Source organism: Poromitra crassiceps (genome assembly GCF_964638095.1).
Source record: "Poromitra crassiceps genome assembly, chromosome: 6".
Classification (NCBI taxonomy): Eukaryota; Metazoa; Chordata; class Actinopteri; order Beryciformes; family Melamphaidae; genus Poromitra; species Poromitra crassiceps.
The window spans coordinates 42,868,934-42,894,661 of NC_139627.1; the positions used below are offsets into that span (position 1 = coordinate 42,868,934).

Sequence of the window (25,728 nt, forward strand, 5' to 3'; positions counted from 1 at the left end):
GATTTTGCTGTGACATTAAAATAGTATCCTGCTAAAATATGGGCTTAATAAGCTACATCCATTTGGTCTAATGGGACATTATCGGAGACTAGTAGAACTTGTGGTTGACTTTGGGTAAACTACTGAAAAGCACGAGTAGCCAAAGTGAGAACTTGATGCTGCATGGTTGATTTAAAGAGTTTGGCAGAGTTTGGCCACCAGGCGTCGCCAGAAACCATTATTTATCCCCAGTCCCTTTTATCAACTGGATGCGCTTTGGTAAAGAGGAATAAGAAAAAGAAAGGACATCTATGGGTGCCAGTTGGGCAGCCATAGATATTCACCATACCAGTATGTTATATTACATAATACTATACTGTACATATACATATACATTACATATACATTTGGTCGTGTAGCTTTTATCATACTATTAGCGAGCAAAAATGACCAGAAAACTATTTGGAAGCCATGTGTCCATTGATATTGTAGGCCTACATGATGGAGTTTTGATGGATGGTCCTTGTATTCAGCTCTCCTCCGCCTTCAGGGAAGAGAAAACTAGCTGTGATTGCTCTCCGAGTCCATATTACTCATACTCACCGCAGGCCACCATTCATAACTTGGGCAATCAATGTACAATTTAGCATAAGTGCTCAAACAACTGCCATTTTCCTCCATCATCCATAGCTGTTCTTCTCCACCATTAGCCTGACACTGGGTTCATTCCATTCATTCAGCTGTGGAGTCTGTTTAAGCCAAAGTCATAGAGATATAAGAGTTGCGTCATCTCCATTCACTCCAATAGACAATTATTTTGTTTTGTTTTTTTTACCTCACAATGGTTCCCGGAGGTAAGGTTGATTGGGGGGGGGATTGTTTTCTATGGGCAGAGCGGTGCCTCCCAACTATGTAGCAGCGGTACCCTTGGTGTCGCGCACCGCTCGAATTTGCCACCCTTTCTGTGCTCTACCTCGTGATGAGAGAATAGAAGATCCCTTATCATGTGAAGGCAGCTTAATGCATTGTTGTCAACTGTTATTGCTAACCCTGCCTGTGGGTCACGCCAGGCAATGGTGGGCGTGTGTGACAGACAGTGTGAGGGCGTGGGAGAGACAGACAGACAGTGTGAGGGGGAGAGACAGACAGACAGTGTGAGGGCAGGGGAGAGACAGACAGACAGTGTGAGGGGGAGAGACAGACAGACAGTGTGAGGGGGAGAGACAGACAGTGTGAGGGCGTGGGAGAGACAGACAGACAGTGTGAGGGGGAGAGACAGACAGACAGTGTGAGGGGGAGAGACAGACAGACAGTGTGAGGGCGTGGGAGAGACAGACAGACAGTGTGAGGGGGAGAGACAGACAGACAGTGTGAGGGCGTGGGAGAGACAGACAGACAGACAGTGTGAGGGGGAGAGACAGACAGACAGTGTGAGGGGGAGAGACAGACAGTGTGAGGGGGAGAGACAGACAGACAGTGTGAGGGCGGGGGAGAGACAGACAGACAGTGTGAGGGGGAGAGACAGACAGACAGTGTGAGGGGGAGGGACAGACAGACAGTGTGAGGGGGAGAGACAGACAGACAGTGTGAGGGCGTGGGAGAGACAGACAGACAGTGTGAGGGAGAGAGACAGACAGACAGTGTGAGGGGGAGAGACAGACAGTGTGAGGGGGAGAGACAGACAGACAGTGTGAGGGGGAGAGACAGACAGTGTGAGGGGGAGAGACAGACAGACAGTGTGAGGGCGGGGGAGAGACAGACAGACAGTGTGAGGGGGAGAGACAGACAGTGTGAGGGGGAGAGACAGACAGACAGTGTGAGGGGGAGAGACAGACAGTGTGAGGGGGAGAGACAGACAGACAGTGTGAGGGCGGGGGAGAGACAGACAGACAGTGTGAGGGGGAGAGACAGACAGACAGTGTGAGGGGGAGAGACAGACAGACAGTGTGAGGGGGAGAGACAGACAGACAGTGTGAGGGCGGGGGAGAGACAGACAGACAGTGTGAGGGGGAGGGACAGACAGACAGTGTGAGGGGGAGAGACAGACAGACAGTGTGAGGGCGGGGGAGAGACAGACAGACAGTGTGAGGGCGGGGGAGAGACAGACAGACAGTGTGAGGGGGAGAGACAGACAGACAGTGTGAGGGGGAGAGACAGACAAACAGTGTGAGGGGGAGAGACAGACAGACAGTGTGAGGGGGCGAGACAGACAGACAGTGTGAGGGGGAGAGACAGACAGACACTGTGAGGGGGAGAGACAGACAGACAGTGTGAGGGGGAGAGACAGACAGACAGTGTGAGGGGGAGAGACAGACAGACAGTGTGAGGGGGAGAGACAGACAGACAGTGTGAGGGGGAGAGACAGACAGACAGTGTGAGGGGGAGAGACAGACAGACAGTGTGAGGGGGAGAGACAGACAGACAGTGTGAGGGGGAGAGACAGACAGTGTGAGGGGGAGAGACAGTGTGAGGGCAGGGGAGAGACAGACAAATTATTTATTATGGTCATTGTTGTTTTTTGCTTGTTAATTTATCTTGTTATTAGTTTTAGTACAATTATAATTGTTGTAGGCCTATTTGTTATTTGTTTGCTTTGGCAATATTTAAACCACAGCTGTCTTTTCATGCCAATAAAGCTCATTGAAATGGAATTGAGGGAGAGAGAGAGAGAGAGAGAGAGAGAGAGAGAGAGAGAGAGAGAGAGATGTAGCCACAGAAATGACCAGATTGAAACTCAGCAGAAGAGAGGTAGCGAGCGACAGAAGATAGAGAGGTAACGGTTAGCGACGAGAGGGAAAGCAGAGGAGAGCATACACAGAGAGAGAGAGAGAGAGAGAGAGAGAGAGAGCGAGCGAGCGAGCAGAGAGAGAGAGAGAGAGAGAGAGAGAGAGAGAGAGAGAGAGAGAGAGAGAGAGAGAGAGAGAGAGAGAGAGAGAGAGAGGAGGATCTGCTGGGCTCGGGGTCTCGTCTCTCTCAGCATGTTCTCTGGATCAAAATAACAGCAACAAACCTTCCTCCACGGCGTCTCGTGCTTCCCAGCCGCCTGCATGCTGTCTCTGTCCGCCTCCGGCTCCGGCTCGGCCTCGGACATGGAGCCAGACCCGGACACGCTAGATGTGGATGTGGATGTGGACAGCGAGTCGGTGTCTCTGCTGGACCTGCTGGAGTGCTCCGTGTGCCTGGAGCGGCTGGACCACACGGCGCGGGTGCTGCCGTGCCAGCACACGTTCTGCCGCCGCTGCCTGCACAGCATCGTCCGCTCCCGACGCGAGCTGCGCTGCCCGGAGTGCCGTGTTCGGGTGGAGTGCTGCGTGGACGAGCTGCCCGCCAACATCCTGCTGGTCCGCCTGCTGGACGGCCTCAAGCAGCGGCCAGCCCGTCCCCGGCCCCGGAGAGCCAGCACCGGGGGAGGAGGAGGGGGGGAGCAGCGGCCAGGCACCGGGGGAAGACAGTCTCAGTCCCCGGCCCCGGCAGACAGGGGCTCACTGCAGGGCTACGCCGCCGGGATAGCAGCCTCTCCCCCGGGCAGCGGGATCAGGGAGCTGCCCGTGGCCACCAGGAGCTCCCCCGTGAAGGTTGGTGACTTCCACAGTACACTGCCCCTTTTCTCGCCAATAACACAGTCGCCAGAATAAAACGTTTGCATTCCGCAAAACAGGGAGAGAATTTCAATGTACAATTTAAACAAAACGTTAGTTAAGGCTAACTTCATTTGAAAACCTCACTGACTTCCCACGTTAATAAACCCAAATAAAACAACATGAACTACTTTGGTTACCGTATGATTAGCCAAGTAAAACCATTTGGTTAAAGGATGACTTTACCGGTAATCAACCCACTTTGTATCATAATCTCGGTAATATAAGCACATGGGCAGTGTTTTGCCTTCTCTCTCTATTTACCTCATGGATAATTTGCTCCTGCTCCTGTCTGCAGAAACTCTGCCCCCACCAGCTGCACCAACTCAATGCAATTCTACACATGTGTGCATACTTAAAAAATAAACAATAACAGCCACCCTTGGAGCAGATTCTGCCTCTCCAGCAGAACTTCCGCAGCTCCATTGTGATGCGTTGTGATGTAAAACGCATCAGAAGGGAGCGTTTTGGCAGAGGAGGAAATGGGAGATCTGCTTGAGTAAAACACAGAGCGAGGTAAACACTGTGCATGTGCTTACATTACCGAGATTATTAATAGGCTCATTAAGCTAATAGGCTCAAAACACCCCTGACTGCACACTCACTGCTGCTTTTCTTCTTCTACAGTTTGGTTTAACAGCGGTTTGTAAACATGCATTAGCGCCACCCACACTCACTTCTCAAATGACCCAGCCCTTCAGATTACACATTTGTATTTTAATGTACCGGTAAGCATTACAGGTGGTATTTATCTAAAATATAGAGTGACAGCTTGGAATAGATATAAAATTGACGTTTCTACACTTCACTGTGGGTTTGTGATGCACCTGTGTTGAACCAATGGGCGCTCAGCTTGATGCGTTTCTCCTCTGCGCTGTGCAGTCGGGCGCAGTTGGTGGGGAGCAACTGTGGCGCCTCGCTCCAAATCTGCCACACTGTTCACCGGATATGTTTTGACAAATAACTTCATTTCGAGCTAACTTTTTTTAAGCTGTTGCTAAAATGGGAGGATGTATGCCTATAACATTAATGAAACGTTACAGTATGTATGACAATACTGAGGACGATCTAGCATGTTAACTAGTTAGCTAGCCGTTAGCACTAATGTAGCTAACAGTTAAGCTATGCTCGGGTCAAAACACTAGCTAGCTAGCAAGTAGCCTGCAACTCACGCTGATTTCAATGGGGAACTGAAATCTGTTGCTTGGTTGTTGAGAAATCTGCAAGATAATGCGGTTATTCCTTGCGGCTAAGCTGCAGAGGAACGTCCGTGAATACTGATAAAACGCACTGGGTTAAGTTAAGTTAGCTTGCACAAATAGCGTAGCACAGAATCAGATTACATCCAACTATTAACCACGCGCCCATAGAATGTTTGAAAAATAACATTTGTTCAACAGTCAACTGTTAAACAGGTAGTAACACTGACTGGAGGGGGCGGGGGACTTTAAATAACAAAAACGTTAAATGTGACTTGCATTTGAAAAGTAGACTGAACATGCTGGGATGTGAACACAGCCTGTGTTTACGCGCTCCATCCAGCCCGACCACAACGCCTTCACTGGCCGGCCGCCGTGCTATTTCAATGGACCCCTTTCGCAGCAACCCTTTTGAGGTGGTAAAAGCAGGAAGTAAAGCAGCTGTACGCTAATACAATTAATTATGCTTCCGTTCTGTTTAGGTGTTCCAGTGCCAGGTGCCCTCATTAATGCTAATTAATGCCTTATTCCCTGCTCTACCACCTCAAAAGGTTGCTGTGAAATGAGCCTATAGTGGACTCTATAACGTTAATTTAGAAATGTTGATATGCAACATATTTTTGCTTCAGAAATGTTGATATGCATGGATTGCAGAAAGGTACAATCATGCCAACATTTTATTCTGTCACCAGGCTGCTCTGAAGAGTTCTCCTTGCCACACTCTACTCAGATACAGAGTACCTCTACATTTGATGCTGCACACCATCCACCAAGCGGCTCTCATTTCAGTAAAAACACAACTTAACTGGTTAACACTGAACGGTATATACTGTATATAACAATAAAAACACAACTTAACTGGTTAACACTGAACGGTATATACTGTATATAACAATAAAAACACAACTTAACTGGTTAACACTGATAAAACAACTTAACTGGTTAACACTGAACGATATATACTGTATATAACAATAAAAACACAACTTAACTGGTTAACACTGATAAAACAACTTAACTGGTTAACACTGAACGATATATACTGTATATAACAATAAAAACACAACTTAACTGGTTAACACTGATAAAACAACTTAACTGGTTAACACTGAATGGTGTATGCAGTGTATCTTAACTGGTGAACACTGAACGGTGTATACGGTATATCGCCCACCGCATTTTGGTGGAGGAAGCAATTGTAAAGGTGACTTCCTCACTGTTTTTCTCTGGTGTTTGTGGGAAATGTGCCTGCACAGACCCAGCTGTGGTGTGGTTATGGATGCAAATATAGCCTGTATGTAGGTGTAGCACAGAGAGAGGGAGAGAGAGAGAGAGAGAGAGGGAGGGGGACATATAGACTGAGAGCAGGTCACCTGGGTGTGTTATCAGTGTTGTTGCTATAGTCCTGGTGCTCCTGTATGAGCCAGGTAGACTGAGCAGGTCACCTGTGTGTGTTATCAGTGTTGTTGCTATAGTCCTGGTGCTCCTGTATGAGCCAGGTAGACTGAGAGCAGGTCACCTGTGTGTGTTATCAGGGTTGTTGCTATAGTCCTGGTGCTCCTGTATGAGCCAGGTAGCCTGTAGGCTGCAGCAGTGGCGTGGTTCCATAACCAAAGGGAGAATAACGGAGGAGATCCTTGTTTACTTGCTGTTCAGTGCATCCAGTGCATTTGAGTGTATATGGCTGTGATGCTGCAGCTAATAGACAGAAAATGGAATAGTATTGCCATTGCACCACCAAAAATGTTCACCCTCCTAAACAAGTCATATTGAAATCCTAAATATCTGAGTAAAATCTTGTTTTTCTGCAAATTGGTCTGAGATCATTGGTTCTATGTAATGTGCTTTCATTTATTGAGGAAATAGGCAAGTGTCAATATCTTGAAGGAAGGCAGAATGCACCAGTAGTATCAAGACATTGACTCGAATCTGAAAATCTACACTTCAAGAGATTTAATCATTTATGTTGATTCTTCTCGTCAGAAACAACAGCAATGATCTGACACTGACACCACTGCCAGATTTTTTTTAAACTTATTTAAAGAAAGAATTTGCAGACTCAATACTGGATGAAATGACTTCTTGGATATATATTGTGTTTGAGTCAACTAAGCTTCTGTAGTGTGAACACTGATAAAGGCAGGTGGTAGAGGGGAAGGTGATCTCTCTAAGAGATGGCCCTAGAGCTGCAATGATTAGCCGATTAGTCGAAAATGTATTGACATCTCTTAAATGTGGATATTTTCTGTTTTATTTAGTCTTCTGTTGACAGTAAACTGGCTCCTTTATGGTAGTTGTGACTCTTTTAAGTCCTACTTAAAATAAATACAAATCTAAAAAAAATAAAGGGAGGAAAGGGACTTTTTTGGATTTGGGCTCTTGCAAAGATTTGTTTTGGGGCGGCTGTGGCTCAGGAGGTAGATTGGGTCGTCCACTAATCAGAAGGTTGGTGGTTCGATCCCCGGCTCCTCCAGTCCGCATGTTGAAGTGTCCTTGGGCAAGACACTGAACCCCCGAATTGCTCCCGATGGCTGAGCCAGCACCCTGCGTGGCAGCTTGCTGCCCTCGGTGTGTGAATGGGTGAATGTAGGCACATTGTAAAGCATTTTGGATAAAAGCGCTATATAAATGCAGTCCATTTACCATTTTGTTTTGTCAATGCTGCTCCTGAGTAGGGCAAGGTTGTGTACCACTGCGTTAAATAATCTGGCCTTACAAAGGGAATGCCATTGGCATTTCCCTCCAGACCTATAGGTGGTGGGCTTCATTGAATAGCTGGCCATTGATTAAGGCAGCCCAGCTTAACGGTGATGGAGTGCAGCAGTAGTGAGCGGTCACTCACTCATGGAGGGGAACAGGAATCCAAACCCCTCAGTGACATTCTCACTAACACTAACACTGCGTTTCAATCCACTCAATAAGCCTGACCTGTCCCCACACGCCTGCCTGCTACAGTTAGCATCCAAACAACACACTTCTTCACATAAACAGTATCAATGACTTCGGTGACTTAAGTCCTTTGCTCCTCTAGGGCTGTGGTTCTCAACCTGGGGGTCGGGACTCGGGAGCCCCCAGGGGGTCGCGAGATTATTTTGGGGCGGTCGCGGGATGATGATTGTCAAAAGAGAACATGATGATGAAATGATTTTTCTCCCATGATGATTCAATCTCCCATACCAATGGTTTAATGTATTATAAAGCTACATAAACTATAAAAACCATTTCAGTGAGTGAATGGAATCAGTGTGCGAATGCGTGCGCACTGTCATTGGGTTGAGTAGCGGAGGGGAGGGGAGGGGGGGTCGCGAACCCCAGCCTAACGTTTTTTGGGGGTCGCGACTCAAAAAGGTTGAAAACCACTGCTCTAGGGAGCATAGGCCATTGACTTAATGTCCTCCACCTCACTCGGTTGTTTGGCGTGTCCTTAGAGATCTTCCCAGTTGAGCCCACTCCCAGACAGTCCATCTCCCAATCCATCTGCCTGGACATCTTCTCCAGCTGTTCCTGGGGTCACCTCTCTGCCTGGACATCTCTTCTCCAGCTGTTCCTGGGGTCACCTCTCTGCCTGGACATCTCTTCTCCAGCTGTTCCTGGGGTCACCTCTCTGCCTGGACGTCTCCTCTCCAGCTGTTCCTGGGGCCACCTCTCTGCCTGGACATCTCTTCTCCAGCTGTTCCTGGGGTCACCTCTCTGCCTGGACATCTCTTCTCCAGCTGTTCCTGGGGCCACCTCTCTGCCTGGACATCTCTTCTCCAGCTGTTCCTGGGGCCACCTCTCTGCCTGGACATCTCTTCTCCAGCTGTTCCTGGGGCCACCTCTCTGCCTGGACATCTCTTCTCCAGCTGTTCCTGGGGCCACCTCTCTGCCTGGACGTCTCCTCTCCAGCTGTTCCTGGGGCCACCTCTTTTCCTTGTTCCTTGGGGGTTCCATTTCAGGGCTTGTCGGGTGATGGTAAATGGTAAATGGTAAATGGACTGCATTTATATAGTGCTTTTATCCAAAGCGTTTTACAATGTGCCTACATTCACCCATTCACACACTGAAGGCGGCAAGCTGCCACGCAGGGTGCTGGCACAGCCATCGGGAGCAATTTGGGGTTCAGTGTCTTGCCCAAGGACACCTCGACATGCGGACTGGAGGAGCCTTGGATCGAGCCACCGACCTTCTTATTAGTGGACGACTCCTCCTGAGCCGCCCCACCTCTCTGGGGCCGGGGGATGTTTGTGGGACGTTTTCTGAAGGTGTGTCAGACATCAGCACTGTGACACACAGCAGGCGACACACTACAGCCAGAGGAACAAACATATACCGTAAATTCCGGACTATAAGACGCACCGGTGTATAAGCCGCGGGACCAAAATTGACTATTTTTTTCTTCTATAAGCCGCACCGGACTATAAGCCGCGGGTGTTTTGATGTTTAATTACCATATGAAAGGGTTCGTGCACAGAGAGGAATGTCGGGAAAGAGATCGCTGTTTGGGGAAGCTCCCATTTATTAACATTTCAACAAAACAAAACAAAAGTCAGGTCACTAATCCCCAGACAAAATCACACAACAATAGGCTACCGTATATGTGCAGCAAACCTGTAACCAGAGAAGTCAAGTCACTAATCCTCGTCTTCCTCTTCTTCCTGCGTACTGAAACCACCAAAGTCCTCATCTTCAGTGTCGGAAACGAACAGGTTCAGGGTGGCTTCGTCAACCACTCTCCTCTCTCCTTCAGGTGCCATGGCACGAGTCCGATACCTCACGAGTCCGACACCTCACGAGTCCGAAAAAAGAGGCTAACTTCCCCCAGACCCTAACCCAAAACCTAACCTCTCCCACCCCCACGCCTAAACCTAACATCCCCCAGACCCTAACCCAAAACCTAACCTCTCCCACCCCCACGCCTAAACCTAACCTCCCCCAGACCCTAACCCAAAACCATGAGGTGTCGGACTCGTGAGGTATCGGACTCGTGAGGTATCGGACTAGGGGGCAGTCCCCGTGGCGTCATCCTCTTCATCCCGCAGCAGTCCAGCGTTTTGGAACCCGTTGGTAATTGTGGATGTTTTCACACTCCTATAATATTCCGTGATCTTCCTTTGTGTGAATTCGCCGAAGTTTGTGATTTTCTCCTGATAGTCGGGAGGGAGTTGTTCAGTAGTTCTCCCCCGGACGGACAGTCCCTTTTGCCCAGGTTACGCGCGGCTGCTCTGTTTGATCGGCGGCTGCTCTCTTTTAATGCGAGATTGACTGCTTTCAACTTGAAAGCTGCCTCGTGTGAATTTCTGCGTACCTTCCCCATGGTAAGTGAGAGTGTTGCTTCTACTGCTCGTCTTGTTGTGAATATTCCTTGATCTTCCTTTGTGTGAATTCGCCGAAGTTTGTGATTTTCTCCTGGTAGTCGGGGGAGGGAGTTGTTGCCCGAGTGGCCGTTTGCTTACCGTAATTACCATATGTAAGTGGTCACGCACAGAGGGGATTGTCGGGAAGAGATGGCTGTTTGAGGAAGCTCCCATTTACCGTATTACAACATTTCAACAAAACAACATAACACAACACCACCGTTGTTTATTTTTACAGTGCACACAGTGTCCGCGGTGTGGTGAAAAGAGGGCAAGAGAGGAAATTAAAACAGAAGTGGATTTATAGTTAGAAAGAGTGCTAAAAAAGAGAGATTTTTTTTTTTTTTTTTTTTTTTTCTGAAAAAATCCATAGATAAGACGCACCGTTATATAAGCCGCAGGGGCCAAAAAACGGGAAAAAAGCCGCGGCTTATAGTCCGGAATTTACGGTACTCACATTAGGTTGAAAATAGAAAGGATGTGTTGTTCCTTGCTGCTTGCTGACATAACATATAGAATTAGATGGCAATAACTTTCGCTAAGTAGATATAGATTCCTTGTGTTTCCACTCTTACTAGTGAACGATTTGTTGCACTTCTGACGAGCATTGTCAGCATCGACTCTAGTTAAGTATAACCACACTTTTGATCGCTTCGTTCTCTCTGCCATCTCTTTCTTTTCACTGTGACTCATCTCCTGGTGTGCAGTGCTGTTATTTGCGAATGCCTATTCAGCGTATGTGTGTGTGTGTGTGTGTGTGTGTGTGTGTGTGTGCCCCCCACCCCGCCCCTCTCCACTCAGCTCCTCGCTGTTGTGTCTCTCATCTGATGGAGAGAAAGCGCATGATCTCTTCTCTGGTTCAGAAATAGTGAAAAAATATATCGACATGTCTTACGGAGTTGGTGAGATAAAATGCGAGATAACGTTGATGTAGCAATTATAAATAGGAAATCAATTTTCTTAATTTCTCCAGTCCCGATAAGAGAACCATTCATGTTAGAGCTGATTCATGATACTCCGTCTCCGGTATTTACAAATTTAGCCCCGGGACCCGTTTGATACCGGGTCTCTGTACCCATCCCTACATACATGCCCTTGTGACAAACTAGGATCTGGACCAGCAAAAACTCACAAGCAGACACAGGAGTCAGACAGGCAGTTCACGGCTTTACTGTTAAATCGAAGGCAAAGTTCCGTACAAGTGGCACTGAGGCCAAAGTGCAGACTCCAGGCAGGACAGAGGCAGCAGGGAGGCAGGCGGCTGGAGATGGGCCAGGCTGTAGCCAGGTGGTGAAAGCTTGGAGTCTGCAGGTAGAGAGGCAGTCAGGCAGGCTTAGCACAGCAGTGGTGGCTGAGTTGGCAAAATACTTCTCGAGTCAAAGGCAATACTTGAATAAACAGGGTACTTGGATTCTTTAGACTGACAGAGTTGTTTACATCATTAAGGGTACTAGTGACAACAGATAAGCTCTTGTCTCAGGCAGGCCAGAGGGCAAGTGCTTTTTCCACACCAGCCAAAAGGCAGGAAGTAACACAGGTGCAAGTAAAACCTTAATGAGGGCCCCAGCACTGGAACACCTAATGGATTGAAAGTTGGAAACCCTCATTAATGTTCTGCTTGCACCTGTGTTACTTCCTGCCTTTTAGACACAAAATGGCTGCTGTGAAAATGGTCAATCCAGCCATGGTTATGTAGCCCACAGATTGATAGCCACGACTCCAGGTCCACCATGCCAATCAGTCCTGAATAGAGACAGGTTTGAGACTAGAGAGAGGGGAGAACAGCCTGGCAGCACTTTGGTTTAGTGGACAGAGAACAAGAAGCAATGCGAGCCTGTACAGCAAAGAGATCAGAGTGAGACCAAAAATCGTAGCTGAGGGTAAATCAGAACAAACAGTGACATTCAATGGCAGTGTCTATAGTGCATGACGCTTCTCTTCCTGGCGTACAGAACGGAAAGACTTGACTTTATCTCTTAGGTCAGTGAGAATGTCTATCTTCTGATCCAGGATCTGTTCTAGTTGGGTCACGTATGTCTCTACATCGTAGTCAACTTCCTCTGCCATTTCCAAAAGGACCTTTTCATATTCCAGCCAGCGAATTGATGCCTGGAACACAGCCCTGTGGTCCTCCAGTACCTGCTCCTCCATCTCCACCATCTGAGAGACCAGTGAGCCTCCAACACCTCCACCTGCTGGACGATGGGGCCCCCTTGATGGCTCTCCATCACTGACCACTGTGAGCTCCTTCACCCTGTTGGCATATCTCAGTGTGTTCAGTGTGTTTTCACATGAGGCCATCCCAGGAGAGATGGTCGCAATCATGCATGTTCTGGAGTTCTCTCCGATGAAGGAGTCCCTCAGCACCTTGGTTAGTATGCTGCCTCTGAAGGGAGTGTGGGGTTTGTTGCGGCCAAGCGCACGAATGCACTCCTTGAGAGCCAGCAAGCTCTTATTTATCTCACCTCCCTCCCGGCAAGTCTGGCGGTCAGCGTGGGATGTGTCCGCTCCTCTCTCATTCCCTGCCAGGTCAATAAACGAGAACTTCCCGTGCATCTTTCCCCGCCCGCGCAGAATAATCTGGAACACAGCGTGGCTTCGGGACGAGTGGGGATTGGCCGAGGTCTTACCTGAAGTCCTGTAGCTGTTTCCCACTTCGATAAGCTTGAGGACGTCCTCTGTGCATTTAACCTCTGTCTCGTACAACCCCACAATCTGGATCTGCTGTTTCCCGTCCTCCAGGACCCGTAACTTGGCCTTGCCGTTTAGCAGGTCAAACACCTTCTCGCTGTAAATCTCAAAAAATGTGGCAAAGACTTGGAGGTCTAACTTCTTGTAGTTTTCCTTTTCCAACATGAGAAAGACATCTTTTGCTGCTAGTGCATAGATCCCTTTAGAGCAGTTCTGGTTCTTCCCTGAAAAGTCCCCTCCCATAGTGTGTGTTTTTCCACTTCCAGTTTGCCCATATGCAAAGCAGGTTGCCATTCCCCGCTCAAAAATGGTTTCGACCAGCGGCCGAGCAGTGAACCTGTAGACCGTTTCATTGGTGGAAGTGTCATCAAAGGCATAGTCAAACCGGAAGGTTTGGTTCTCCAGGTAGCGGGTCAGATCAACTTTCTGCTTGGGCTCATGGACCATTACCACATCCTTACTGGGGATGCTGATCACACCTAGATCCTTCATCGCCAACTCTTTTTTATTGAGGGGACGTGTCCTCACGCATACACATATCCTGTGCTCCTCTATCAGATAGGAGGTGGTCAGGGGCCTGCAGTCCAGACTGGCTCTGAAGTCCCTGATCATACACATGATCTCATAGTTGGTCTCACAGTTAGGTATAGTGACATCCATCTCTTGTGCCTTCTTCTCTCTGATCTCTTGCTGTTGAAGTCGTCTCTTCTCTCGTTTCTCCTGCAGCTTCTCCACCTCCTTCACACAGTTGGGTTTCCTCCACACATTATCGTGCTGTAGCATGGTCTGTTGTGTAGGCTGGGGTGCTATGGCTGGTGGCGGAGGTTCTGCAGCCTGGCTCTGTCGGCTGGGACAGGCCCAGGTGTTTTCCAGTATGTCAGCTCTGCTCTCCCGTGGTGGCTTCTCAGCCTGATGTTTGCCAGATAGGATGGAGCGTGCAAAGCTAGGCTGGGGTGCTGTGGCTGGTGGGGGAGGTTCTGCAGCTTGGCTGTGGTGGCTGGGACAGGCCCGGGGGGGAGGTTCTGCAGCTTGGCTGTGTTGGCTGGGGCAGGCCCGAGGGGTTCCCACTGCTGCAGCTCTGTTCTCCCATGGCGGGTACTCAGCCTTAGGTTTTACATATAGAATTGAGTGCGCTAAGCGCAAACCTCTGTTTATAATAGGCTTATCTGCCAATTTCTTGAGCTTGGCGAGTGGTGGTCCCTTGCTTTTGGGCATACTTGGAGTTTGTACTTTGTACTGGCTCACGCTGGATTGATCAATGTTGAGTCCAGGTGTTTAGTTGACTGCTCTGAGTCAAATAATGTAGTAGTACCTGTCATAATTATACTCCCACACTTATATAGCCTCAGCCGTGATGATTTATGACATCACTGAAGATGTCACAATGTCTATGCCATCATTAGCATATAAGGTCTATGACATCATCAGTGATTTAGGACATCACTGACAATGTCACAATGTCTATAACCTCAGAGGGCATGCCCCCTCTGAGCACACATTTTTTAAGCGGTGTAGCCGCTTCTATAAGTGACATGTGTGTCCATTATGGCATGGACTGGACTGTCTGTTCTGTGGGTCCCAGCCCCATGATCGTCGTTTAGTGGCCGGAACGATGATGTCATTGTCATCATTGTCGAGTGGTGGCCAGTGGTAACTGATGTTGTCATATACCCACTGATGATGTCCCATTGAGGATGTCATAGACATTATGACATTGTCAGTGATGTCATAGACATTATGACATCATCAGTGATGTCATATAATATGTCATAGTGATGTCACTTAAGCAATTGTGATTCATCAGTGATTTATGACAGACACTGATGATGTCATAGACATTGTGATGTTGTCGGTGATGTCAGAGACCCAATTGTGATGTTACCAGTGAGTGATGTTATCAGGAGGCTCTTTCATACACAGATCGCGGAAAAATAGCCGTTTAGGAGTCCCGTAAAGCCAGCCGCCTCGCCACAGAAATTGCTTTCACACAGAGCCAAGCAGCACGGCCACATTACCGTGCTGCTCTGTACTTTCAGGTGAAATCCCCCGCTCCCGCATTGAAAGGCGAGCAGAGGGATTTCCAGCTCCTCCTAGCCCAAATTAATATTTTCATAGGTTAGTGTAGCCTAGGCTACTGTATGATGAACGAATTCAATTCAACAACAGACTTTCCTCCTTCTCCTAGTCCGCTGAGGAGATCTGTATCGGCATTTTCATTGGCTGTTTGCCGATATCATAACTTAATAAAAAAATGCGCTAATTTGCGGCTGCTGCACCTGGAAGAATCCCCTCCTACAGTAGTTCTGTGTCTGGAGCAATGTCCCGCCCACAGCGCTATCTGATTGGTTACACATCAAGCAATAGCCTATCAGAGAGCTCAGAGATGAAATCTTGACACCTCACCTCAGTGCTTTCTGTTCAGCCGCAGCCTGCACTAGACAGGGGGACAGTGCGAGGCTGCCTGAAGCGAGAGCAGCGGACTAGTTGGCTGTTGTAACTGTAACACTCACACTGTGTTAAGGTAAAGCAGCAGATATTGTCATGCCAAAGTTGTAATAAAGTTAATATACATAATAATTACCTACGCTGACATTGCAAAAACACCACGATCTTATGAGCGATTCGTATGAAGCGCTGCCTCGCACAGTGTGGTGTGTGGAGATAGGTCTGTCTATCAGTCTACTTTTTGCCAGACCCAGGGGGTCGGCCTACAGAAGGCTTTGTCGGTCGGTCGGTCTGTCGGTCTGTCGGTCGGTCGGTCGGTCTGTCTGTCCCTCTTTTCCTCCCTGGAGGTACACAGGGGGACCGTGCAAGAGTCATCCAGGCTGGGATGCACTATTGGCGGATAGATTGAGCGGGATGAGAGCCTCCTTTTATGGAGCTTTTTTCCATTTTTTTCCATTTTTCGTGTGGTGCTCCAGGACGGACCCCCGTCATGGCGCAGAGGTATGCCCGGCCTCGGTGGCCCCCTCCCGGGTTGGGAGGGGGGTCGACCTACCCCCCCCCCCCCACACCCAAATTTTTTTTTTTTTTTTTTTCGCTTTATCATGCAGAGGTTCGTCCCGGCCTCGGTGGCCCCCTCCCGGGTTGGGAGGGGGGGTCGACCTACCCCCCCCCCCCCACCCAAAAAAAAAAAAAAAAATTGTTTTTCGCTCTATCATGCAGAGGTTCGTCCCGGCCTCGGTGGCCCCCATCCCGGGTTGGGAGGGGGGGTCGACCTACCCCCCCCACCCACCCACCCAAAAAAAAAAAAAAAATTGTTTGCCAGACCCAGGGGTCCTGGTGCTCCAGGACGGACCCCCGTCATGGCGCAGAGGTATGCCCGGCCTCGGTGGCCCCCTCCCGGGTTGGGAGGGGGATCGACCTACCCACCCCCCCCCCCACCCAATTTTTTTTTCTTTTTTTTTTTTCGCTCTATCATGCAGAGGTTCGTCCCGGCCTCGGTGGCCCCCTCCCGGGTTGGGAGGGGGTCTACCCCCCCCAGCCAAAAAAATATTTTTTTTTAACTTTTTTTTTTCTCCGCTCTATCATGCAGAGGTTCGTCCCGGCCTCGGTGGCCCCCATCCCGGGTTGGGAGGGGGGGTCGACCTACCCCCCCCCCCCCCCCACCCACCCACCCAAAAAAAAAAAAAAAAAATTGTTTGCCAGACCCAGGGGTCCTGGTGCTCCAGGACGGACCCCCGTCATGGCGCAGAGGTATGCCCGGCCTCGGTGGCCCCCTCCCGGGTTGGGAGGGGGATCGACCTACCCACCCCCCCCCCCACCCAATTTTTTTTTTTTTTTTTTTTTTTCGCTCTATCATGCAGAGGTTCGTCCCGGCCTCGGTGGCCCCCTCCCGGGTTGGGAGGGGGTTTACCCCCCCCAGCCAAAAAAATATTTTTTTTTAACTTTTTTTTTTCTCCGCTCTATCATGCAGAGGTTCGTCCCGGCCTCGGTGGCCCCCATCCCGGGTTGGGAGGGGGGGTCGACCTACCCCCCCCCCCCCCCCCCAAAAAAAAGAAAAAGAAAATTGTTTGCCAGACCCAGGGGGTCGGCCTACAGGAGGCTTTGTCTGTCGGTCGGTCGGTCTGTCGGTCTGTCCCTCTTTTCCTCCCCAGCCATTCAGGAACGCTTCAGATTTCAACCACCAGGGGCAACAGAGCAGGTCTGGACTTGCTACCATTTGAACCAGCAGTGAATGGGGACACACTAACAAACATTGAATTACCTTTAATTCAACTGGTTTAAACATGTGCCGTGTAACTGTACAGGATCTGTACTTGTTGTAATTGTGGTGCCTAGTTTGGTTCATTATTGGCCATTAGATCATATTAGATCATACTTATTTATTTATGGAATAGTTAAAAGAAAGACATGTTTAAATGTGGTCATTAACTACAGTACATTAGAGGGCAATAGAGGGCCCACAACACCTGAAGGTAATTTGTATAAATATCACCTACAGCCAACTGATTAATGAGATGGCAATCAATAGTATGACAGCAATTGATCATATTTACACAACCATAAACCCACAACACACTTGTAACATTCATGAGTTGAAAATGTTTTAGCCACTCAAATTGCATTGGGAAGCTGCGTTGGTCAGGTCAGGTGAGCAAGTAAAATCAATGAGGGTCTAATCAACAAGGGACAGGTGAATGTAATCAGACTGGAAGGTTTGCTGGTCTAGCCTATACACAAATCTACAACCAAATACCCCTATACACCCCCACCGTGCTGTATTCCCATTTAATTCCAACAAAATGTTAATACGGCCTAAAATTATTTATACTTTTAACTTATAAAGTGGTTTGTTGTAGGTGTGTTGGTCTCAAAACCAGACCTACTCTGTTGCCCCTGGTGGTTGAAATCTGAAGCGTTCCTGAATGGCTGGGGAGGAAAAGCCCTTCTGCCCATATTCTGTGCACTCACTGACTGACAAGGGACAGGTGAATGTAATCAGACTGGAAGGTTTGCTGGTCTAGCCTATACACAAATCTACAACCAAATACCCCTATACACAAAATGCTACACACACACAAAATGCCTAAAATGATTTATACTTTTAACTTATAAAGTGGTTTGTAGGTGTGTTGCCTACTAGGAATTTGTTCCTTCTGGGTCTGGCATAACCAGGTCTCCTGGTCTTGTTTTACTTTCACTCGTCACTTTCTTGATACATGAGGTGATTTCCCCTGTAATTTTTTTATGAATGAGCTGACCATTCGCACCTTTTCCGGCTCGCTGCGACGACCTTTCAAGTGGAGGCGGGTTGTCCGCCAATACGGCGATGTGACAACCTTTGGTGCCGGGACAAAAGGCGTACAAGAATTACCCACCAACGCGCGTTTATGCCTTTCACATCGGAGCCGCGAATCCTAATTTCCGCGCATTTTTCGGCTTTCATGGCCGGTGTGAAAGACCTTAGGGATGCCACTTGAGGAGTTGTGATGTCATCAGTGAGTGATCTCAAATGTTGACATCAGACAGACACACACTTGATGATGTCATTAATTATGTCACTTGGGCAATTGTGATGTCATCAGGGTCTGTCCCAAATCACTTATGCACGGAGCCATTGTGACAGCATCGGTGATGTCATAAATCACTGATGATGCATCGATCGGTGATGAGGATTTATGACATCACTGATGCTGTGACATCATCATGTGTTATAAATCTTCCCTGCAGAGACTATGGACTGGTAGAGTGAACTGCACTTTGTCCAAGTGAGGAAGGGGTAGGGGAACGGGCACTGCACTAGTTGTACTAATAGAGAGGCAAAGTGGAACGTCACTTGCTGCTTCAGCACTGTACCAGAGATTTTCATCCGCCATTTATTTTCCCATAGACATGTCGTAAAATGCTTATAAAATAGTTGTACTTCGTTGAACCAAACGGTTCAGCTAACGATATAATCGGGAGAGACGGGGTCATCCCTATGTTCCCCGGGTCCTATGTTCCCCGGGTCCTATGTTCCCCGTTTTTGTGGGACCGGGGAACATAGAAGCCGCAATGCCGACCTTAGGTTTAGGCGTGGGGGTGGGAGAGGTTAGGTTTTGGGTTAGCCATGACCATAGAACATTTTCACTCGGACCAAAACAAAAAAATCGAAGAAATATTTTCTTTAAACCCGCATTTTTTTTAACGTTTTGGTCCCAGTGAAATGTTATGCGATCTCTCCTGTTTCTAAATATATCTGTACCGTTTGGTTTGAACCAGTAAAACTTTTTATACGCATTTTACGAAATGTGTATGGGAAAATAAATGGCGGATGAAAATCTGGTACAGTGCTGAAGCAGGAAGTAGGCGGTCACTTTGCCTCTCTATTGACATCAAAGACAATGTGACCCCATCCCAACCTTTGATATCCTCCTTACCTGTATTAGTTACCATGACAACATACCCTAGTGACAACGCCACCCACTTCTATCTCCAAAATGAGACATTGCTCTGCCCTGTCATTTCCGTGTGTGTGTGTGTGTGTGTGTGTGTGTGTGTGTGTGTGTGTGTGTGTGTGTGTGTGTGTGTGTGTGTGTGCGTGTGCGTGCTTGTGCGTGTGCTTGTAAGGATTAGGGTGTGGGCTCCCAAAAGGAAATAGCCTGTTACCAATCCCTGTAATGATCCCTTGGAACCTGTCTTTTGTTATAGTGTATTACCCCCCCCCCCCCCCCCCCCCACACACACACACACACCTGTACGTACACACACACACACACAAACACAAACACACACACACGCACAGAGTGGGATTTACTGCTCTATAGCGCTATTCAGCGTTAATCTCTATATCTCCCAAACCTTTACAATACATAGCATTCTGAGGACACACGCACACACACACACACACACACACACACACACACACACACACACACACACACACACACACACACACACACTAGGTCTTGATAATATATGGATATTTATTTCAGCTCAGTTACTATGTTTATCGCCCCTTTCACAAGCGTGTCTCAAAGGGCTTTACACAAAGGCAGCATATCTTTAGAGACTGTGGGAGGAAAACGGAGCACCCGGAGGACACAAGGCAAACACACGGGGAGAACATGCTAACTCCACATGAACCATTTCTAAACATGCAGTGAATTCCTGAACATTCCCTCACGCTACCCCGTCGGCCTGCATGTTTAGCAACAATGATCCGCTATGAGCGCGCTCCCACAACTGCGGAACATTACCACCTCCAGCCTCTAGGACAGGGTCCACATCGCTGCAGAGCGGCTCTAGTTTAGCAGCTCCCAGCTCATTTTCCAGAACATGCCGTGAAATGACACTTTTACAAACCATTAATGTCCCCGTGCTATTTAATAATTTCATGAATGGACTACATGGCTGGATTATTTGGAAGAGAGCCTAATTGGTGAGTAAACAAGTAAACGTTGAATCGTTTCTTTTCCTCCATCTGCCAGTTTGAAAGTTAAAATGCAAGGAGGTGATACTGCATTAGGCTATTGGATGATAAGTGCCCGCTATTAACATTCACGCATATTAATTAATCATTCACTTCGCACATATCATTGAATTAAATGAGCAAACTCACGAACACAAGATGCATCTCCTCAAGTGCTGCAAATGGATTGAAGGGTTTCTTTTCCTCCCGACCTGTCTGTCTTGTTTGTGAAAATGCAAGAGGTTGATAGTGTTGCATTATATATTCGAGACATAACTTTTATGGGGAGAAACAAATAGAAAACTAGTCAGATATGACTTGAATGCCACTTGTAAAATCATCCACCGTTTAACGTTAGTGCGACCACTGTTTTGACTGGCGGATTTTGGGCGATGTAACAAGGCAAGCGCTCACTTTTCGGCACATTGCCACCCCACGTTATCACCTGAATGTGTCGGAAATGCATCGGGAACTTCGCAGTGAGACGTGTGCGTTATGGAGTAGTGGAGAAAAGTGTTGGGCAGAGATCTCGTGTTGTGGTGGATGCAGTGTATGGAGACCTGTGCGTGCGTTTTGGGCATTGGGTGCCAATAGACTACTTGCACAACTCCACTACTTCCTGAAATGAGTAGGGCATCGTGGTTTCCTGTGGATGAACTGATTAATGTCAGGTGTGCCTTACTGCTGCAGTCACAACAACAGTGATCAGGCACACCTGACATGAATTAGTTCATCCAATAGTGTAGGACAGGAAACCAAGATGCCCTACTCATTTCAGGAAGTAGTGGAGTTGTGCAAGTAGTCTATTCAGTTCCTTTATGCGCTCTCTCTCCAGGGAGTTCCCTAAGTGCCAGTCGCCAGATATTTCCCCGCCGAACTGGCCCCCACACACACACACACACACACACACACACACACACACACACACACACACACACACACACACACACACACACACACACACACACACACACACACACACACACACACACACACACACACACACACACACACACACACAACATGGACCTTTTCCTTATGTATGGAAAAACAACGATCCCTCAAACACCCAGGCCAGATTTACCGGACATGGTCCAGACTTCATGCGTGGAAATGGCTATAGAAGGGTCCGGGGTGGAGATTCGAACCCACGACCTTCTTGCTGTGAGGCGACAGGGCTACCCACTGAGCCACCGTGCCGTCTGGATATTATATCACTGAAGTGCCAATAATGACAGTAAAGCACACCCTCAAATGTAATAATGCAATATGGGCCTCATTATATCATGGGTCCAGCCCTAGTCTACTATTGAAGGGGTTGCAGTTTGATCATATTGTATTGGAAAGTGTGTGTGTGTGTGTGTGTGTGTGTGTGTGTGTGTGTGTGTGTGTGTGTGTGTGCGTGTGTGCGCGCGCGCGCGCGCGCGTGTGTGTGTGTGTGTGTGTGTGTGTGGGGGGAGGGGGTTGGATAGCTAATGGGTGTTAAAGCCTAAATAAACGTTGGAGCTTCAGCTTGGCTGCTATTCCCACGGGTTTCTGGGTGGAATCCCTTCAACCCCATCCCCTCATCTCACACACACACACACACACACACACACACACACACACACACACACACACACACACACACACACACACACACACACACACACACACACACACACACACACACACACAGACACACAGACATTTGGGGCATTGGGTTAAGGGTTAACCCCCTCACTCCCTGCCTGCCCTATTGTGATATGCAGATGAGAGTGAGGTCAAACCAAGACGTTTCAAACAGAATGGCTTCATATGAAATTGAAGTAATAATTATTAGACATGCACCAATCGACAGCCAGGTGTCCAGATCCTAGCTAGGGCTGCACGATATTGGGGAAAAAGTGAGATTGCAATATATTTTATTTCCGCGATATACGTATATTGTGATATGAAAATCACCAAATGACTTGAGTAGCTCTATGAAGCCTTGCCCCTTTAACCCTTTCCCCTCTATTGACTACGGTTCAGAGACGCGAAAGCTGGAAAGGTAACAAACACTACTCCGAACAAACCTTTAAAGCAGGACTTTTTACATCCCTACAGCCAACTTTGTCATGGTGCCGGGTTTAGGGTCGATAGTATCGAAAAGTATCAATACAATTATCGAAAATGGTATCGAGTATCGATATTTTCCTGGGTATCGGTATCGAAGTAGAAATGATAGTATCGTGACATCCCTAGTCGGGTTTCTATAGTTAGTGATGTGCGCAATGCATTCTGGGTGTTGTACATGTAGTAGGTGATATGGGGAAAACTACAGATGTTTTCTCTGGTCAAAGGGCTCCAATATCAAAAATAATTGCATATTTCTACTATATAGGTGACCTAGGTTTAATATCATAATATTCACAGCGGTGAAATAAGCCTTCTAAGTAATAACAAAATAACTGTTGAAGCTTTTCACATCTTTTCATGTCATGTCTTTATTTCTTGCACCAAATTATGGAGAGTAGTATTATACATAAGAGTATCGATAAGTATCGGTATCGATAAGCAGTACCGGTATTGGTATCGGTATATAAAATATACCGGTATATCCAACTTTTTGCCCATATCCAATTTTGTGGACCTTCTGCTTACATCTACTTTAGAAAGTGACCCATATCTGATATGTGTGTGCTGACACTTGCTTCACTTAAACAAACCTGCATGCGTACATGAAGAATAAACGCATGGTGGCGCAGACCTGACAATATCCGGATCCATGTGCTTTCTTCCTGCTTACACATTCATAAATGTGCCACATGCGAGCAACACATCTGAATTGGGTCACTTGTATCAGGCTGTCTAAATGTAGCCTAGGTAAACCCAGCCACCACGTGACCTGCTCTCTCAGTTCCCAGTCACTATCGTCTAGCGAACGGGCCATTCAAATCGATTTCTGCGGCGATTGAAAGACTCGCGCAGACCCGCAGCCACCCCGCAGCCAATGAGTGACGGCGTGACTGCCAACATCAGTCCTGCCGTGATCGGCCAATCAGAGAGTGCGTCTTTGTCAATGACGTATAACAGCTGCAGCGGCTAGCCATTAGCTTTTGGTCTTTCCAAAGCATAGCTCCCGAGCTAGCTACTAGCTATGGATATGAACAGCTACAGCTACTGTATTGTTGTGTCGCCGTTAAATGCGCTAATGGAGGACCAGATACGCGAGGCTTCTAATCTGGGAATCAAGGCGTTGCAGATCGGTGGGGTGAATGATAAAGACAAGGACATGGACGCTGCAAGCTTGTGTATGCAAGTCCAGAGGCCTTGATGAAGAAAAAGTGGCGAAATATGCTGGCACCGGCTACACGAAAATTAACGTTATTAAATGCTGTAACGTTAACGGTAATTCTCATGTGTATGGTTTATTTAGCCTACTCAATCTCTTCTGAGATTATAACGTTAACCTGTTAGGACGCTGTGAGCTTGTGTATATAAGTCCAGAGAACTTGATGAAAACAAAGTGACAAAATATCCTGGCATCGGGTACACGAAAATTAACGTTATTAAATGCTGTAACGTTAACTGTAATTCTCATGTGTATTGTTTATTTAGCCTACTCAATCTCTCAGCCCATGTTGATGCTGAACCAAATGACCAGTCCGGCTGCAATGGTTGATTTGTGAGGTTAATGGCAGCCAACAGAACTTCATATTCTTTCCATACTGTACTGCATGTTGTACTGCATGTTGTACTGTTCATACTCAAATTGTACTTTTTTGAATGGAACTGAATAAAAATGTTTTTGTTTGATACTCTTCTGTTGTATTGTCATGTGAGAATGAAAACAGCTATAGTAATAGTACTTCAAAACAGTGGTTCTCAAAATGTTTCCACATAAGGATCCTTAAACTGAATGTGATGCTAGGTCTGTTGATCAAAATAACACCTATATCGAAATCGGATTTTAGCGGACCATACAAGCCGGGGCTTCAGAGCTGATCACCTGGACACATTTTACGGCGAAATTATCTGATAAACTTGTCTGTGCAGCTCTGTGGTGATCAGCTAATGTCTTCATAGCATTGTGATTATGATTTAATGCATTATGGAAGATAAATGCTGGAAGGCTGGGTAGCATTATCTAACGTCATCCAGGCTACTGTAACATTAGGCTATTATAGCTATGAAACGCTGATTCAAACGTTACAATAATAAGACACAATAGGAGCCAGTTACCCTACTGTAGATAGAGTAATTTCAGACCACCAGATATCACCATATTTATGTTATTAAATGCTGTAACGTTAACGGTAATTCTCATGTGTATGGTTTATTTATAAGCATTCATTGATTGAAGCAGAGTGCTGGTCGGTTAAGTTTCTCTGTAGTCATGTCCTCTGCTCCAATCTTCGGTTTCGTAGTTTCTTCTGTCTCTCGTCCAGCAGCTGCAGATGTCATCATTATCCACGTTATTAAAGATTATTTATAAAAAAATCTCATTGTGTAAATATTTTGTGAACGCACCAATAGTTAGAGAAGGAAACCTCTCTTTGCATTTTATTTTGTTTTTTAATAAAAGTAGGCTACTTAATATCTCACGTGGCTTTGATTCATCATTGCAAATTTAGCCCAATTTGTATAAAATGCAGATGTGAACAGCTAGGTTTAATGACAAATATGGAATATCACCCAAGGAAATACCACGGTTTAATGCCAACAGATAAACCATACAGATTTGTTGTAATTGTGAACACAAAGGGAGCAAAGACATGGTTTTCAAGTATAACAATGTACAACTTTTATTCAAAGACAGGATTGAAAAATATAGGTCACTTGTATTCACTTCAGACAAGACACTACGTTAAAGTCTGAAATTTACCTAGATTTGCTATACGAATTGACATTTCAGCTTGTCACCTGATGTCATTATTAATGGACAGTACAGTAGTAAAGATTTTGAAAATTTTGATTAATCAATCCAAGTCAGAAACACGTGTACAAATATTGAATGCAACAGTCTCGTTCTGGAGCGAACCCCTCAGCTGAATTCACGTTGGAATATGATATCAAGGCTTGATAGATTTGATTGTACTCATACAGCAGTGTGGAGCTTAACATCTAGCTAGGTTGCATCTGGAATATGATCTGGATTATGTATAATATACAGTATAACACTACGCTCACTATCATGACATTCACGTTAACGCTATAGCCTCCAAAAATCTACTGTAGCTAGCTAGCGTCAGCTACATCTGTAACCACGCTGAAATGCGAGTGCATTAACGTTATTTCTAGCTAGGTCAAACACACCTTACCGTTATGAGTGTGGCCGTTTTTGATTAACATTAAGTCCACGATCATTTCCGGGCTGCAGCAGAGTCGAGCCCCGGAGGCAGCCTGGAGCTCTGTGAGCTCCAGAGGGGGTGCGCGATACACTGCTGCCTGCCCGACATCCCTGCACCCGACCTCGGGCTGCAGCAGAGTCGAGCCCCGGAGGCAGCCTGGAGCTCTGCGAGCTCCAGAGG

General features: G+C 47.2%; 2 protein-coding genes across 2 annotated transcripts in view; one reads left to right on the forward strand and one right to left on the reverse strand.

The window, feature by feature from the left end:
- Nucleotides 1-820: 820 nt before the first annotated feature.
- Nucleotides 821-25,728, forward strand: part of LOC310777903 (E3 ubiquitin-protein ligase SH3RF3-like) — a gene marked incomplete at both ends in the record, with an annotated part of 141,268 nt that continues 116,360 nt past the window's right edge. Inside the window, 2 exons of the mRNA XM_083638249.1 lie at nt 821-833; nt 3,019-3,554. Of these exons, the coding sequence (XP_083494375.1) occupies nt 821-833; nt 3,019-3,554 (549 nt within the window). The remainder of the gene's footprint in view (nt 834-3,018; nt 3,555-25,728) is intronic.
- The window catches only part of LOC310778743 (kinesin-like protein KIF2A), a gene marked incomplete at both ends in the record, with an annotated part of 48,923 nt that continues 35,261 nt past the window's right edge, over nt 12,067-25,728 (reverse strand). The window contains 2 exons of the mRNA XM_083639201.1: nt 12,067-13,652; nt 13,845-13,944. Of these exons, the coding sequence (XP_083495327.1) occupies nt 12,067-13,652; nt 13,845-13,944 (1,686 nt within the window). The remainder of the gene's footprint in view (nt 13,653-13,844; nt 13,945-25,728) is intronic.